General features: G+C 43.9%; 1 protein-coding gene across 1 annotated transcript in view; it reads right to left on the bottom strand.

Moving 5' to 3' along the window:
• Positions 1-4223: 4223 nt before the first annotated feature.
• The window catches only part of LOC118339908 (zinc finger protein GLI2-like), a 23374-nt gene continuing 9828 nt past the window's right edge, over positions 4224-17769 (bottom strand). Inside the window, 10 exon segments of the mRNA XM_035677723.1 lie at positions 4224-7071; positions 7316-7664; positions 9151-9429; positions 10146-10310; positions 10859-11008; positions 13796-13936; positions 15292-15307; positions 15813-15907; positions 16864-17080; positions 17413-17614. Of these exon segments, the coding sequence (XP_035533616.1) occupies positions 4886-7071; positions 7316-7664; positions 9151-9429; positions 10146-10310; positions 10859-11008; positions 13796-13936; positions 15292-15307; positions 15813-15907; positions 16864-17080; positions 17413-17614 (3800 nt within the window). The 3' untranslated portion in view covers positions 4224-4885.

Here is a 17769-nt window from a genome sequence, read left to right as displayed (position 1 = left end):
CATCATTTACTAAATGAACATCATGCAGTATGGAAGAAGACTGGAACTAGAGATTGAGACCATAAACTCATTAGGAAACTGTTTACTGAGCTCATACATCAAGAGAGAAGTCGGCTCATTTCTCCGTAGGACTCAATACTATCAGACTGCTTTTTTTGCAACCCATGTTGTTCCCCCCTTGCTGGCCATTAGAAAGAATGCAGGTTTTAGACACCTGGAAGCTCTGTCCACTACTGACACACTGTCACTTTATTTAAAGCAGCAACAAGGAACTTTCATTGTGTGCTGATTCTGGCGCCCCCTTGTGGACACAATCAGTAGTGTTTCTGCTGCCTCATCTCATTGATTTCAAGGGGAATTTGACCCTTTCTGTACTTGCAGGAGCCGCATGAGTATTTGTCTAACACGTTTTTTATGTATCGTGAACATTGCAGCCTCATGGATAGATGCTGATTCTTTGTCCTCAGTTTACTTTTTGTGCGTGTCGGCGCTTTCTCGCTCACATTCGGGGCTGGTTGTCTGATGTAGGCGGACACAAATAGAGACAGACAGACTCCTCGACTGCCAGTTTGACCAGAAGCTTGTGAAATTGATTCCTAAATTAATATCGTCGTCCTGAACTCTTGGAGGGGGGATTCACATATTAGTCTAATAGAAATGAATGAGGCATCGGTGACCGCGGCGCGCTATCCATCATCCGGGCTGACACCGGGAGCTGGAGGACGGATTGTTAGACTGTCACATGTGTAATAATAATGCAATAATGCAGAGCTCTGGTAATGTGATGTGGTGTCGTCAGGAGGAAGGAAGGAAGAGGACGGTGGAGGTCAGAGCGGAGAGTCGGCTGTCAGAGCTGTAATTGAGCCGGTGGCAGCCGTATCGTCATTTCAGCGGCTGGGACTTGGCGTCTGGCCACACAGAACGCTGGTGACTGCGTGGTGGTGGGTGGTGTCGCAGGTGGCTCCGGCTAAACGGGCAACCACAGAAGTAAAAAGCAAAGAAAATGAGAAAATGAACCATGTGCGTTGGAAAACACCTGTTTAAAGACCTGATTAAAGGTGCAATATGTCATTTCTGCCACTAGGGGGTCTCTCAAATCAAAACAATAACAGAAGATCAAGTTTGATGATGATGTGAAGCAGCATAGGATCATGGGAGTTGTTGTCGTCACCGCCATTACTGTCACTAAAGTTACCTTCTCCCAAGTGTGGCTTAAAACTAGATAACATCTAACAGACTGAGGCTAAAGTCTTTACAGTCGGTAGCTGTGTGTGTGTGTGTGTGTGTGTGTTGAGTGTTTTGAAAAGCTTGTGGGTCATAAAGAGTCCCTCTAACTTGGAGCCCCGAGAGATGGCGGAGAATGCAGCGTTCGCCGTAAAACACATTCCTCCGAAGCCCTTTAAACTCCCAGCAGACGGGCCCCGTTTACTGCCCCGCGACGAGTTCAGCTCGTTATTAAAACGAGAGACGAAGTTTAATGTGTCATTTGTTCTTGTAGTTGTTTTAAGAATCAGAGAAAGTTGTTGTTATTGTTATTGTATTGTTACCTCTGCAATATCAGTATTAATGTGACTACACTATATATATATATATATTGACAGTACCTGTAGTCACACTGACATAACCTGAACCTTTACAGGTGCAGCTGTGGAGAACGCAGGACGACAACTGAGGAGGAAAATGTCTGCCGCAAGGAGCTCAATCAGCTCATCATTACAAGTAATAAAATATCTAGCACTAAAACACCTTCTAACACATACTCCAACAGAGTCAGAATAGAGGTGAAGAGCTTCCTGAAGAGCCACAGTGCAGGACTCTTCATCCAGGCCTTGAGCCGGTCAAACCAGGAGAAGCTGACTGCAGTGATGGCAATCGTGGTGAAGACAACAACTCCCATGATCCCACAATGCCAGAGCTTCCTGTAGGTCTTTCTTCATTCCTTTATTAGATGATTGAAAGTGGAGGGATCACGTGATAAAATGGGATTGATATTGACCATGATCAGCCTTGCACTTGTAATTGACAAAGTCTGGGAGACATTTTCAACTCGATTTTCATGTCACACTTTTTGGGAGAGCGTTTTGCAGTATTTTAGCTCTGCTGACATTTCTGATGGATCACTGTGTGTTTACTGACTGAACAGGCCCCCAAAGTTTAAAGTGCCGGCTGATGGTTTCACAGACTTCTGCAGGAGGAGGAAATGTTTCAGTAAGTAGATTTTGATGTCATACATTAACTTAATGTGAAAGTTTAAACCGATGTCTGATCTGTTTCTTTGAGCTTCTTCTTACTTATTTTACTAAATACCTTGTGAAGGTCAAATACTTAATATGAAGTACCAAAGTAAAAGTACTATCTGCTGCAAAATGTTAAACCAAAATCATCCTATTTTGATTTTGTACTTCGCTGATTGAAAACCCTTCTTTTCTAACGAACTATAATTACATTTATAATCTATGAGCTTATTGGCTGAAAGCCATCTTTCATCTTTTCTCACTCAGTTATCTCCATCAATAAATGAAGGTGCTGGTAATGCACGATCTTTGCAAGTCTTATCTGCACCTCTTGTTCGGGGCCTGGTTTGGATTTCACTGCCCGGGGCTATTTTCTCTCCCACTTCACATCTCTGAGAGAATAAGGAATTCCAGTGGCAAAAGCAATCACAAACTCCAGATCAAACGTATCCTCGGCTGAATTCCCTGACAGACTAAAATCATTTGTTCCTCTCACTAACGCTCAGCGCTGCGTCCCCGGAACCTCTCGCTCCTCTCTGCTTTTGTTTTATGTGGTTTCAGCAGCTGCGTCCTCTGGGCCGCTCTGTCAGAGCTAATATTGAAGTACACACGGGCTAACTGCAGTAGCAGCAGCCGCTCTGCACGCGTCTAGCCCTTTTCCCCTCCTGTTAGCGTCCTTTTTCATCAGCTTTCTGAGTGAGAATTTACATTATGTCAAGCCTGCTCTTGCCGGCGAGGTAAGACGAGGTCAGGGGAAGTTATTTCAAAGCTGCCTTGAAAGAGGTCGTGCAAAGTCTTGAGATTGTGTGGCGTCTCAGTCTCACACTCGACAAGAAAGGTTTGAGGAAAGTGTGTTGTCGGCAAAGGGTTCAGGGAACGTGGCTTCAAAGACAAAAGTTTTGTTGTTGAATTATTGAAGCGATCAACACTCCTCCTCCTTCAGGAAGCAATCAGGGGACGGACTGATGAATAATATTTACTCCACAAGAAGCAGAAGATGACAGCACATGTTGGAACGTGTGTGAGTCTCCACATAAAGATAATGAATATAAAATGAATGAATGAATGCCACTTTAAAGGACCAGTGTGTAGATCTGAAATCAAACAATCCAATCACATCATGAAAATATTCTTGATTTTAACAAACAAAACTGGATTTTAATCGTCATAAGAAAGCGACATGATTACCAATATTGTGGAAAGTAGCAGAGAAGTAATGTAACTAGTAGTGTAACTGATTACTGTTGGCAGGGAGTAATAGGTAAAGTAACATTATTCCTTTTGAAAAGAGTAATAAATACAAATGTTTGGGAGTAACTAGCCCAACACTGTCTAGCACTGATTGCAGCACCCCTGCCTCACACTCCGAGCATACAGGAGAAACTACAGTGTTTTTGAAACTCGCAAAAAAAGTGACTTTCTCCTCGTCCTCGTTGTCATCTGCTCACAACTTCCACTGCACATTGTCTTGTTACTGAAACTGTAACGCTGACTACAGTGGCCTCCATGTTTGTTTGTTAGAGCTAAGGAGATAGTAGTGCGACTTTGTTTTAGTGCTGCAAACTTTTGTAGGAAGGAGGCTGGGGTGATAAACTGTGATTTTGACTCATGAATTTATTCCCATTTCCATGACCAATATCATTCCTCAAGCTTTACCAAGTAGTTTGTTTAACCATCATGACAAAGGCCTCAACAAAGTTGTAGTTTTGTAACCCAAACATGATCTTTCTCTGACCCCAACAAAGATGGCAGATGAGGAAACAGTGATCATTATTAGAGCAGAAAACTCTCAGTTGGGTTTTAAAGGCAATTAGAAACGTCATGACACACACATAAAACATCTGTATTAAATGAAGGACAACACAAACAGTAGTTGTTTAAAAAAATCAATGTCAATTTTGTATTTCTTAAAAATGTACAAATGATATTTACATTTATCCAGCACAACAAACTGGTATACTAATGTACAAAAGGAAAAAGCTTGATTCTCTCTTCTTGCTGCCAGAGCACAACCGATTTATCAATGCATGGGTTCATAATTCAGCCACAAATCAAGTCTCTGATGCCTGACACTGGAGAAGTCACAGTTAATCTCAGCAGCAATGCAGCAATCAAATAACGGCTCACTGAAGACTGTGACTGTATACTTGAAATGCTGTGTTGATGGGAGAAAAAAGATTGCAGCAGAAATGAGCAACTTGATATAGAATAGCTCAAGTAATTTACAGTGTAAAACAAGTGAGTGCTGATGGTACATTCCAAATATGCGAATATCAGATAATTACCTGGTTGCATTTACACATTTTAGATGTATTCATATGCACAACATGCATATGTTTTGGCTGAGCCAGGCACTTAGTAAACTGATCTTACTGCAGACCTGTATAACAACTGAAATAATTCTGTTGTTTACATCATATTTACTATACCTAAGGCAAAAAAACTAAAACATGGCTTTTCAAAAAAGGATAGAAAACGGCCATTTTAAATAATTAACAAATGAGACTGTACAGGAAAACAAGAGTCACATATTGCAGAGGCTTTTTGGCACACAATCACATCAAGTTGTTTGAATGTTTATTGTGCATCTGGAGTTAAAAAATTCTGCAAATACGTTTCTGACGGTCAAAACAGTTCGCAACGACGTGTGGCTAAGACATCAAGTTGAGGAATTTGTTCTCTTCTGCCAGAGCAGTCAGCAACGAGCTCATGTCCCCGATGGCCATGTTTCCCGTCGCCACCGGCACAGAGGGCAATGTCACCGAGTTCCTGGGCGTTGTCAGGCGAGAGGAACTCTGGGACAAGCTCTGGAGCAGACCTGGACTCAGGGTTCCCGACATAAGGCTGGAGTGATCCCCATCATCCAGCATGCTATCAAAGTCTATCTGGGCCTGCTCCAGTGCTGCGTTACAGTCTACAGTCCTGGATGCCCGGTTGTTGTTGTTTGAACTTGGAGACGCTGCCTCATCTTCAAAAGGAGGTACAGTCACTACAGGGGACACTTGATGGTCCAAGTTCCCGTTGGACTCAAATACTCGAATCTGCCCTGTGTAATACACGGCATTGTCATCAGAGTTGTCGCTGCAATGAAGTCCTAAAACTCCACTACTGGGTAATTTGGAAGCAACATCCAGGTTAGCATTACTTGGATGCCTTGTTTGCAGCATAACCTTTGGCCCCGAAAGGTGCCTGTTTTGAGATTTAGGTACTGTTGGTGGCCTTGGTTGGAGATGCCTCTGAATCCCACTTTGCAAGGGATTGTGGGAGGCCATGTTACAGTTCTGCTGATCTGAAATCATGATTGATCCATCACAGTCCTCAATTTTAACTTGCACAGGCTGAAATCCAGCATCAGCAAAATGCATGTCAATAGTATCCATGTCAGCTGGCTCCTGTTTGCATGTGGGGCTCAGCATGCTCCCGTTGACTGCTGTTGTGTTATTAAAAGGTGGACAGGTGGTGTTACCATTCTTATCATAGGGACTGATGCCTTTGTTGAACCTGTACTGAGAGCTTATTCCTTCATTGAGATTTGATGACTGCTGGAATCTCTGCTGCTGGAAGCAGTTTGCTCCTGGTTCGTTATTTAACTGTTTACATCTCTGCTGTATTGTGTTAGCAGGGTTTTGAATCATTCGCTGGTTGGAACTGAGATTGTTGTGAAAAGATCCAAAGTTTTGTTGGAGGACAGCAAGGTTTCCTTTGACCTGTAGTTTGGAGTAGTGCTGGCTGTCATCCATTGGTCCCAAAGAGACTTTGTTCAACTGAAGGAGTAAGTTGTCCTTACTATCTCTCTGTGAAGATGAACTTGTGCTGGAGGTGGCCAGAACCTGACTGGGCAGGTTCATGTTGGTATTCACGATGGCCATCCTTCTCTGATTGTACCACTGCTGCTGCAGATTGGGGGTTCCTTGGAAATCTTGTTGATTCTCTCTGTTGTGTCTGTTGTCAGTGCTGAGGTCAGGCAGCATCAGGTCTTCCTGAGGGATGTCACCTGTTATCATCTCCATGGTGACGTCCTCTGAAATACTGGGCGGTCGAACGCTGTAAGGGTAGCGGTGGGGACTACCATCCGAGCGCAGGCAGCCTTGCTGTGATAATAACTGTTGGCGATCTGCTGCAAGAGGTGGATGGGGCTGCATGGTGACACCTCCGCTCAGTGTGCCCATGCTATTGTAGCGTTGCATTTGTGGCTGGCTGAGATAATCCATGCCTACGCGTCTCACAGGGTCACTGGCTCTGCGGGGGATGTTAGACGGGACCTCATGGGGCATCAAGCTCCACGTGGTGTAGCTGCTGTACTGCCTGGAAGGTATTTTGTTGATGGTGGAGGATTCCTGGGAGTCGCTGTACAGGGCTGTGTGGGTCTTTAGATACATTCGGTCCATGTATGGAAGAGGCGTAGGTGGTGCACCTCCAGTGGCAGCAGCATATTTCGCCTTGAGATGGTAGTGCTGGGCTGGGGTCAGGCTGAGGGGGCTGGGTAAGCCCCTTCCTTCGTACCCTCCTCCGCTGCTTCCCCCACACTGGCTGGCCTGACTGGAGCGCCGTGAGATGTCTGCAGAGATGGGGTCGTAGGAGTCGGCAGAGCTAAGGTTGCTGGGGCGGTTGGCACTGAACTGCGAGGCCTGGCTTGAGCGCCGACTAGAGTAGCAAGGGGAGATGCCTGAGGAGCGGCGGCTTAGGGTGTAAACTGAGCTTAGGGTACTGGAGGTGCTGTCACGGCGCTCTGAAAGGTTTTCTAGTAGAGTCATTTTACCAGAGCTCAGATCACCCAAGCCGGAACCAGGGAAGGACACCGGACCACCACCCATACTTGGACTCTCCAGGAGGGACCCTGTGGATAAACAGATGAAAATGTTGGACACTTGATTTCTCACCAATGTGGCTGCTCTTTCAAGCTTTTTAGCCTTTTAAGTACACTAGTAATTAGTCAGATATTTTTCTCAATAGTTGGTGGAGACTAAACCAGAGATAAGGCTACTGAATACTTGGAGTTTGTTGTGGAAATGTCCTGGTGCCATATGGTCAGAAGTTGAATGCAGCTTTAGTCTAACCATCCTGCTTTACTCTCTACTTACCGCCTGCTGGTATGGGTGGGAGCTTGGTGCCGAGGACCAGGGGTGTAGGGTTGCTGGCCCACCGACACGAGTCCCTCACTGTCTTCAGCTTCTCCTTCTTCAGATGCTCCAGGCGCTGGCTGGTGGCTAGCTGCTTTCGGAAGTGGAGACCCGCCACCGCAACCCCACCGGTGGAATCTTCACAGCCCAAGGACTCTACAAAGGGCAGGTCATCCAGGGTGCTGAGGTCCCCCAGGCTTCCCCCGCTGTGCACCGCCATTTCTACTCCACTGTCATTGTTGGTGGCACTGCCAAGTGGTGATGGTTCGCTGCTACATGATGACTGACCGCCAGGGCTGGACTGATACATCTAAACAAAGGGATGGAGGAAGGAAGTGATAGAAAGAGCATGAGAGAAGCAAAAAAGACACAACTGTTTGTCCAACAGTTTTTCTTAGCAGAACAAAAGTGGAACAGTGGTTGGCATGGCACGAAGAACAGTGAATCATTGAGTCTTTTATCCTCCCCAGCTTAATTGTAAATAATGAGTGTTTTTTGGGATAGGGTGAAGAGGTGGGGGGTGCACCACAGATTACAGACCATCTTAGTCTGTCTGTGAATTAGAAATGGGTAGGATGAAAGGCTGCTTGAGCCCAAGCCGGAGTGCCAGACCAATCATCACGAGATGTGATCACGTTTTTTCTTTCCAAAATTGAACTCTGAGGGTGGAGACTTTTTTAACATTTAGGTGAGTAAGCTTTTTCACAGTGGCTTGTTTTAGTTAAATTTATAATAAAGACTTTGAGGGCCTTTCACCTGCACTAAATTTTTTATTTCTTAGTTGTATTGTATATTTTACTCATGTGGGAACCAACTCAAATAGTACTACTGATCTTACACTTTGTCTTACACTTTGAAATCATTGAATGTCGCTCTGAATTATCCCGTACCAAACTCGCACTCAGATATATTCGCTGCTAAAAGCTGTCTTGATCACAGCGTGATAGTTGGCTCTGTTTGCACAGAGCGCCTAAACAAACTCCCAGTGTTTGAATATTAATCCTGGAGTGGCTTTTATCATGTTCATGCTCTGACGTGTGTTTGATAGGTCTCAACTGTATGTTTAAACTGCCTGGGAAAAGGAAAGGTGACGTACATAGGTATCAGAGATGACATGCAGTGTGAGTTTAGAAAACAAAATCCTGCTGCTGCAGCTGAAGAGCAGTCAAGTACATTTTGATTCCAAAATGTCGAACAATATCTACATTTTAAACAACATGATTTCATTACTTAATGGTAAAAATCATAGCTCCTGTAGCTTCATATTAGGGGCTGTTCACCTGCTTGTGTATCACAAGCACCTCGTAGTGCTTCCTGCCGTGTTTTTTTCATTGGTCATTATCTCTTTTTGGAATGAAACTGTTTATTTGATGGAGGAAAATGGCCGAAAGATGGTGTAAAAATGGTGAAAGGTGAGCTCACCTTAGCAAGGTCTGTCCATTAGGGAAGTTAGAGAAAGGGAGAGAAATGAAGAAAGCAGCAAGCAGAAGAGAGGTTAGGATAAAGAGGCGTGTTGTTGTTATTTGCAGGACTGATAGATTACAAGTCAATACTCAATGTCTCTATTAACAAAGAGGGAAGTTACTACTGTGAAGGGAGTAAAGTGCAGTTAGTATGGAGACACAACTCTATTTTAGTCTGTTCCCTTTTAGTAACAGTCACATAACACTGGATGTACTGCAGGTTGGTTGAGTATATTCAGTATATTTTAATTTATGATAATTTATTAGGCAAAGAAGTTATTTTTGTTCCAGTAAAATCTACTTTAGTAAAATATTCTTCATCACTTTGCTTACCACAGAGTTTTCCGTCTTGATGGATTTGACGTGCAGGTAGTCCTCCACGCCTCTGTGGGAGCTGCTGTCTGACATCTTGTCCTCCCTCTGGATTCTCTCTCTGTCCCCCGCCTCGTTCTCACCGTTCTCCCTGGGCGCCGGCGGCCTCGGCGGCAGGTCGCTGCGCTGCTTCTTGGTGACGTGCGCCTCAGGGCCGTGGACCGTCTTCACATGTTTCCTGAGAGAGCTGGGATCTGTGTAGCGCTTCGTACAGCCGGGGATCTTACATACGTAGGGTTTCTACAGACACAAAGAAATATACAAATGATGGTTAAAGTTTGTACATGCAAGCAGTCCAAAGTAAGAACGTAACGTAACTGCTACCCCGACGGATGGATCAGTTACAGCAAACCAAAAGGAGGTTGACACCTTGAGCTCTGGGAAGTTGTGTCCTTATTTTCAAGCTGGTTTCAGGTCAGCTGACTTATTGTTGTTGTGGTCTGAAAGTTGGATTTGGTCTGCTTACAGTAAATGTTGGCGTACAGGTGCGTGTGTGTGTGGTATGAGAGCCCTCAGTGTGTGAAATCCCTCTCTGCACTCCCACTGATGGATAAGCGGCGAGGTTTCTGAAACCCTGCCAGGTTTCATTTCCTATTCGCCGTCTGCAGGTGGTCCCACTCAGCGGTGCGCAGGGGGAGGGGGTGAGCATGATTCGCCCTAATGCATTGTGGGGCCATCGTGCTCATTATGTCTACACCTCGTTATTTACTCACAAACTGGTCTGCAGACATATACGGGGGCAGTGAAGCGACACACAAACGTGGCCGTCCACACCTGTACGGAGGCGAACGCGCAGTTTAGAAACAGGATGGGAATTATCATCCTGTGCTGCAAAAGAACAAAGGGAGGAAATTTGGGTCGCAGTCGACGGTGTTTCACCTCGGCTCCCTTCAGATTTCAGCTCTGTGAGAGAATTTCTTCTGCAAGGGAGGACAGTGGCGGTGGAGAGTCTTTACCTCGTTGGAGTGTGTCCTGTTCTGGTGTTTGGCTCGGTCTGAGGCGTTGGAGAAGGCTTTGTTGCATCCTTCGTGCTCGCAGACGTACGGTTTCTCGCCGGTGTGCGAGCGCAGATGGGTTTTTAGATTCTCCAGACGGGAGTAGGCCTTAGCGCAGCCCTCGAACTGCAGAGAAACAGGAAAAGAAAATGGGCCAAGTTAGGAAGAATTCGACCTCTGATAACGCTCTACAAACAATAATTTAAAATCCTGTAGACATATATAGCAATAGTATGTCTACAGGATTCAGTCTGCTTATGTTTACAAAGTTAACTTAATTCAAGTAAGTTGTTAACAACACAGACATAAATAATCCTGTTCATAAATCTATTGACGTCAGTCTGCAATTGTAATGTAATGTAAGTAGCAGTGAAAGTCGTTTTAACCTCTTAGCCTCGATGTATTTTAATTATTTCACATAGAAAAGCACAGATGAAGACGTTGCTGTAAGATTAATGCATTTATATAATCTGCAATGAGTAGAAGAAGAAAAGAAATCTTCTTTCCCGCCCTCCCAGGGGTGTGTGTTTGTGTGTGTTTTACCTACAGTATCTGAAAAACTACACGTGTGTAGAAGTGTGTATGGTTGACAGTGTTTAGAGAGCATGAGCTGCCGCCCTCCGGGGCCCCTGCGAGGGCCCGTTGGGGGGGCGCCGAGGCCATCCGTTACCCACCGTGCACTTGTGTGGTTTCTCCCCTGTGTGCCGCCGCATGTGAACCACCAGCATGTACTGAGCTTTGAAGGGCTTCTGCTCCCGCGAACAGTCCTCCCAGCGGCACACAAACTCCTTCTTCTCTCCGTGGATGTGGTCATTATTGATGTGCTGTAGGACACACACACACACACACACACACAGAAATGAGTGGTTTTCTGGAGAGAGTTGTCCACTAAGAGGCTCTCATGTTGTTCTCGGTAGGATTTCTCTGTAGAAATCCATCTTATGAGTGTAAATCTCAAAGGAAAGGCTGCAGCAGAGAAAAGTGTTACAGACACACTAATTAGGACCGCATAGATTCGTCATATCGCCCAAATGAAAGTTGGGTTTAACAGTGAAATCCAAATATTCTCCCACAATGTAAAAATCTTAGTGTTTACAAGTCATTTTGGTTTTTAATATTAAATCTTTTTTGTCTTTATGTCGTCTGACCTGATATAATATTGTGATCTTTATACACTTCTTTGTCACAAAAGGTTTTGAGGCTTCAATCATCTTCCTCTCTAGTCTTTCTCTTTGGTTTCTTTTGGGATAAAATCTTAGTCCACGTACCATTACTGCAAACCTCATCCTGTCATTATTTAGAGAAATAGTTCCAGTTCGTAACTTTGTCGTCAGAAATGATGTGGTTAGCTTAGCTTAGCATAAAGACTTGAAACAAGAGGAAACAGCTAGCCTGCCTCTATCCAAAGTTAAGAAATACACTAACCAACAGCTCTAAATCTCACTAAATAACAAGTTGCTGTGCTATGTACTGGAACTATTTCTTGCCAAATAATCATCCGCCAGGCATTTCTGTGCAGCGTCTCTGGCTGTATTTCTGGTTGCACATACAGTTTGCAGATACATCACCGTACAACTTAATAATAAGAACAAGGGAACGGAGCTGAATCTGTGACTGTTTCTTGTGACAAAAAAAAAATCCATGAAAGTTCGATGGAAAAATTATTTCTTACATGTTTATCCTTAAATCTGAGGAGAAAAACCAGTGGAGCACTGCCAAGGAGAAGAAAGGAAGTAATGGAAGTTTATGGGAAATGTGGTCTTAATTTGGAGAAGACAATAGCACTGCAACAATACCGCCGGCAATTATCTCGAACCACAGTCTCATTTGTTTACAGGAAATCACATCAAAGCATCAGAACCATGTCGACAATGAAACACCGATGTTGCCGCAAAAATGCATAGCAGCTTTAAAGGTCCGTGAACAGTCACAGAGGTGAGGTGACGGCGAGGTGGTTTCGTGTGCGATTTTCTTCAAACGCAAAGAAGAATTTAAGTTTAATGAATGATGGACAGCAGCCCTCCCCCACAGGCCCTCACTAATCCCCTCACCCTGCTCCCTCTTTTCTCTCTGTGCTTCACTGGAAGTGTGGAATGCTTAAGACCCTTTTAACCAAGACCCTGCTTGTTGTGAAAGAGCGATGATGGTTTGGAGGTCAGAGGACGGTTGGAAACAAGCAAGATTTAAATGTTAATTCAGAGGCGTTTTTTTTATCCAGGTGTCTTTAGTGTTTCCCCCGAGTTCGGTCTTGACTCAGGCTCAACTTACTGGCAAAATCTATCACTTTGCTGGCGAGAGCTACCAGATACGAAGCAGTTATTACATCAGGATAATCCTGTGAGGCACTATTTGTTTTTTTGTTTCAAGAAAACCTTATTTCTAATGCATAGTATACAATATACTGTAGTAAACATCAATAAAGCTGTAAAATCGTAATCTAATTTAATATACACCTCCTGTAAAATAGAATAAATAAAAGAAACCTATTGAAAATAGTGAAAAATTATCCATTCAAGTTTCAAGAGTACAAGGAAAAGTGTGTTGTGTATTTGCTGTTGATTGACATTTGGTTGCAGTTCATGTGTAACCTTTTCCTCAACGTAACTCTTTTCTATCATATAGAGTAAATGGACTATATTTTATGGATATTTCATATTATATTCAATGCATAACAATAACAATAACATCAGAGAACAGCTGATAAGCTGTACAATGAGCCCAAACAGTGAACACAGTAACTGCAGGAAGTTTGGATGAATGTTGAGCAGATTATTTCCTGTGAATATCGATCAGAGATGAGTTTTCTGATATTTTTAGGAACTTTTTGTCCAATTCTCTTGATTTTTTATTATCATACAGACTTAACAGGTTGTTCTCATTGTTCTATGAGCTCTTTGTGTTTTCCACTGCAGGATGAGGCTGTTTATCAGACACTCTGTGGATATAGACTGTGTTCAGCTCTGGGTTGCAGCAGCTGTGTGTAAATTCTCTCCTCAGGGTGTAAAGTCGACACTAGAGGCTCAGTAACTGCTAGTTAGTTTGCAACTAAATCAGCTTCTAAACTTGGTTGCAGCACGATTACTTCAGGAAAAACATAACCAGTAAAGTCATCACTAAGGCAAGTGGCCAACCAGCTATCAAAGACAACCCCGTCGCCATGGTTACCGTGCGCATTATAGCTTTCGGGCTGCCACTCGGCATCGTAGCGCATTACTTAGTCATGTTGCAGCTTATCTCTGTGGTGCAACCACTTTTATTTTAGCAATGCATAAATCACAGGTCAGTAATAATTTACGTTGTAAAGAGTTTGAACTTGCAACAGGCCGCAGGTTGTTTATCCTAAATAATGATCTGAACCTTAAAAAGAACAGTTTAGTCGGAACGCCCTGTGAAGCTTTGGTGACCTCGGCATCCCCAGGTTGGGGTAGGATATATGCACGTTGAGCTGTGTTTTGTAGAAAGAACTACACCGAGATAAATAGTCAAGAAGCTTAATTTTCAGACGTTGCATTGCTCACAAGTGCTGATTTTTAAGCTAGTTTCCCTTGTATGATTAGATTCCTGCAGGTTACAGGATACGTTTCCTGTTCGTGGAAGGATTCTGAACCTACGTGGACCAGCTGGTCTTGCGTGTCGTACTCCTTGCTGCAGCCCTCCCAGTGGCAGTTAGTCTCGTAAACGGCCTCCGGCTCCTGCTTACACTCGTCCCGATCCACATCGTCCTTCAAGTCCAGCAGGCTACCGTGATGGTTCTGTGGAGAACCCCAGATCAAACAAACATTTTATGTATATATGCTACAGAAATTGGTTAAAAGCAACTAAAACAAGTCCGTTTTTCTCATTGATTTTCCGTGTTGGTTTGCATAAACTTTTCTTCTTCCAAGGCGTGTTTGCACCGAGCATGTGGAACCGTTTAGGCCTAAAATACAGCTGCAAGGACTCATATTCAGCTGTTTGTTCATATGTTTTACCTGATACGAACACCAGAGACAGTAAATTACAGATTAAAGTGCACACAAGTCCATTACGCTTCAGTAAAGTTAAAGAGGTTGGAATCAGATTTGTTTTGACAACCTCCACCAACAAACACACACGACTTCTGTTTACAGCTGCTGGTTCCCTTCTAATTAGATAGCGTGAACCTTAACGAACCAAACACACAAATCCCACAACGTGATCAAAAACGATCAGAGAGGCAGACTGCAGGGACACTTTCAACAGGTGGGAACTGTTCTGTGTAAGAAAGTCTAAGAAATGATAAAGTCTCAGCTCTACGAGTGTCCCACGACACTTCAGAGACATTTTTGCTTCTGTACTTGTGAGGAAACTCAAATCAAACCTAATTCCAACCACAGACGACCAGACAAAATGTCCTCACTTTTCAAAACTACCCTGGTCTGAAAAAAAAAACACTCAAAGGCTGTCCTTCTTTCCAAATGTATTATCAATTAAAAAAAACTTTCCAAAATGTCACCCCAAGAAAACAATGCCAGGATTATAAAATGTCCCTTCAAAAACTTCACACTTAGTCTTCACACTTAATAAATCTTCCTTACATGTCATTACATAAATGTCCTCATTTTCCAAAACTACACATTTCAAATGTCTTCACGCTCAGTGTCTTAAACTCAAGTTGTCCTCCCAAAGACAGCTGTACAAGAGCACACGTGCATGTGTAAGACAAAAACTGACACATGGCTCGTCCCACCCGGCTTCCTGTACGCCTCCACCGGCACAAAGACACACACACACCTACACACACACAACGTGCTGACTGCAGCATGTTTGTCTCTGCCCCACGCACGCTATCTTCATCAATTCTGGTGGCCCCAAGACGACTGCGCGCACCACCGTCCCCATGCATCAAGCCCAAACCTGCCTCGCTATCGGAGAGGAGCCGCAAATTTGTCAAAAGAAAGAGAAAAAGGCTCCTCAGATGACAATAAAGCCCGGCCAATATTTCATGAAAATGAAGTGCTCTGGCACAGTTTACAGTGGCCAGGGAGCGGGAGAGAGGAGGGGAGCCGGAGCCACCAAACGAATGGATGCAAAGCTCTTATCATGTGGAGTTTTTCTTTATCCCAGACGCCTTTTACAAGGGGGTCACAGGAGGCTGCGGCTCCCTGGGGTCGCGAGTCACGCCGCAGATCAGGATACGAAGGAGCAAATGGCAAGAAAACATCACTTTTTACAAACGTCCTCAATGTCCAAAAGGTTGCTTTCCAAAAACGCTTCTCGAAACTGTCTTTACCAAAATGTTCTGACTTTACAGGAAATGTTTGGAATCACCAAAACATCTATAACCACATATCAAAACTGTGCGCTCTTTGGACGATACTTTGACTTTCAGTACTGCTTTCAAATGTCCTCTTATTGCAATTATGTCCCAACTTTCCAAACATCTCCCAGACTTTGGAAATCAGATTTTGGAAAAAAAATCTCACTTTCCAAAAATAATAAAATTATAAAAAGGAACTAAAAAACTAAAAATATCCTGACTTGAAATCCCCCTGACTTTAGAAACATGTTAAAAAAAAAAAAAAAGCAAACATTCCTCACTTTCCAAGATGTCACAATCTTCCTAAAAATATATATAGAAAAATATTTCATACCGGTGAACAAGGAGACAGCGGCCTCAACCCCTCTGCTTCAGTCTTGACCTTTGACCTTTTGGTGATCATGGGGTCAACTGTGCTGCTGACTGCCGAGTCGCTGCTGAGGTTCTGAGGAGAGAAATAAAGGAAAGATCAAAATATAGAATATCTGGACACTTCATTTAAAACATAAATACAGTCATTACAGTGGATTGTATGGAAGCTTGTGACTACCAATGTTACACTGAAATGATTAAATAAAACAGAAATTTTATTTTCTATTCCTTCCTCCCAAATAAATGGAAGTGGAACGAGCTTTATATTTTAAATTCAACCTTAAACTTGGTGCCTTCCTATGCACTCATTGAGCTTTCACATACATGTGTAATTTCAGGCTGAGTCACTCAACTTTCCGACAGGACAAGAGAGAAACGTTTGGACTTGTGTGGGAGGAGGGAAATGATGGGTCCTTTTGAAACTGTCTCCCCCACCGAGAGTTTAACTCCGAGGGGACACTGCTGATTACACGTGCTGAGGCCGACGCCGCAAATCAAAACACCGGTTCGCCATGGCCAAGCAAAGGGGAGGCGATAACACTGACATCAAAAGACGTGATGGCAAACAAGATAAACTGTGAGGACAAACAGCTCTCAGTGGAACAGCTAAATTCAAGGTTTGGCTAAATAGTTGCGTCAGAAGTTGCCAGCAAGAAATGCCTAAAGGGCGAATGGGGATTTTCCTTCAGCCACACAGAAATAATGTAAATTATAGCAGGAGAGCGTTAAAAACACAAATCTAAACCTATAAATGTTACAACACAAGCTGAAGGCGACTGTCCATCTATGGATGATAGCTAAAATATTTGTACACTAAATATTTACATACAATTGAGTAAAACACTGTAAAAATAAATTTGATTAAATCAACTTTTAAATATCGTCCAATAAATGGCAAATGTACTTTAACATATTTAGAAATGTTCCATCCAACATAAAAATCTTTTTGCACTTTTTTTCCTCCATAGGCTTGCACACTCTTTTGTGCCTTATACGGACAAACTTTGGACAAAAAAAATGAGATAAAACACTAAATAATTCTGTGTTAAATGTGTTTACCTTGGACGACAGGTCGCTGTTGTGGGCGGGCAGGGAGGAGAGGCCGAGGCCGGGCTGACGGCTGGAGAAGGTGGGCGGAGGTTGGATGAGAGGCGGAGTGTGACCGAAGGCGCTGAGCCCCCGCTGCTGGGAGAGGAGCTGTTGGTAGGCCATGGGGTTGATGGGATGAGGGAAGGGGAAGGACGGGCTGCAAGGAGCAAAGAACAAGAAGATAACATGACGTTCAAATTCACGTCGGTCCTCGATAAAGTTAGCCTACTGGTTGTACTTGGGATTGAATGAGGACGCAACTAAAGGAATGAGGAGGCAGAGGAGGGAAAAGGAAAGTAAAGAAGGAAACTGTGAGGAAGTGGGAATGTAGGGACGAAAACAAGCATATGGTTAATGAAGGAAACTAGGAAGTAGGGGACAGAAGCAGGAGGTATGACAGGAAACAGAGAAGGATTGAAGAAGGTATAAGGATGTAGGGAGGAAAACAAGGAGGTAGGGAAGGAAATAAGGTCCCTTCAGGTGAGTTACCTGAGGCCTCCAACCGACAGGTGTCCGTAGGAGCTGCTGGCAGCCGAGCTGGAGCGCGAGTTGTTGATGTAGGCCACCAGCGAGTTGGGAGAGGTGCGGATCATCGTCTGGAGGTCGATGCTGGCGTCCGACAGCGGAGAGATGGAGAGCGCCCTCTTCCTGCTCAGCCTGGGCGTCAGTCTGGGGCTGGAGAACCGCGACACTGCGGACGCACAGGTGAGTCAACAGGTTCATCAATGAGGCTGAGGCTCACCTGTCCAGTCAAGTTTAATTTTCTGCTCATATTTTGCACTCCATGTCCTGCTAATTAGCAATATTTTTATTTGTGATATTCTTTGTTCTCTGTTTTTGCACTAC

The sequence above is a fragment of the Morone saxatilis genome, unplaced genomic scaffold, assembly GCF_004916995.1.
Source record: "Morone saxatilis isolate NCDOM2014 unplaced genomic scaffold, NCSU_SB_2.0 Contig6, whole genome shotgun sequence".
Taxonomy (NCBI): Eukaryota; Metazoa; Chordata; class Actinopteri; family Moronidae; genus Morone; species Morone saxatilis.
Note: the sequence above shows the minus strand (reverse complement) of the source record. Positions and strands in the feature narration are given on the sequence as shown.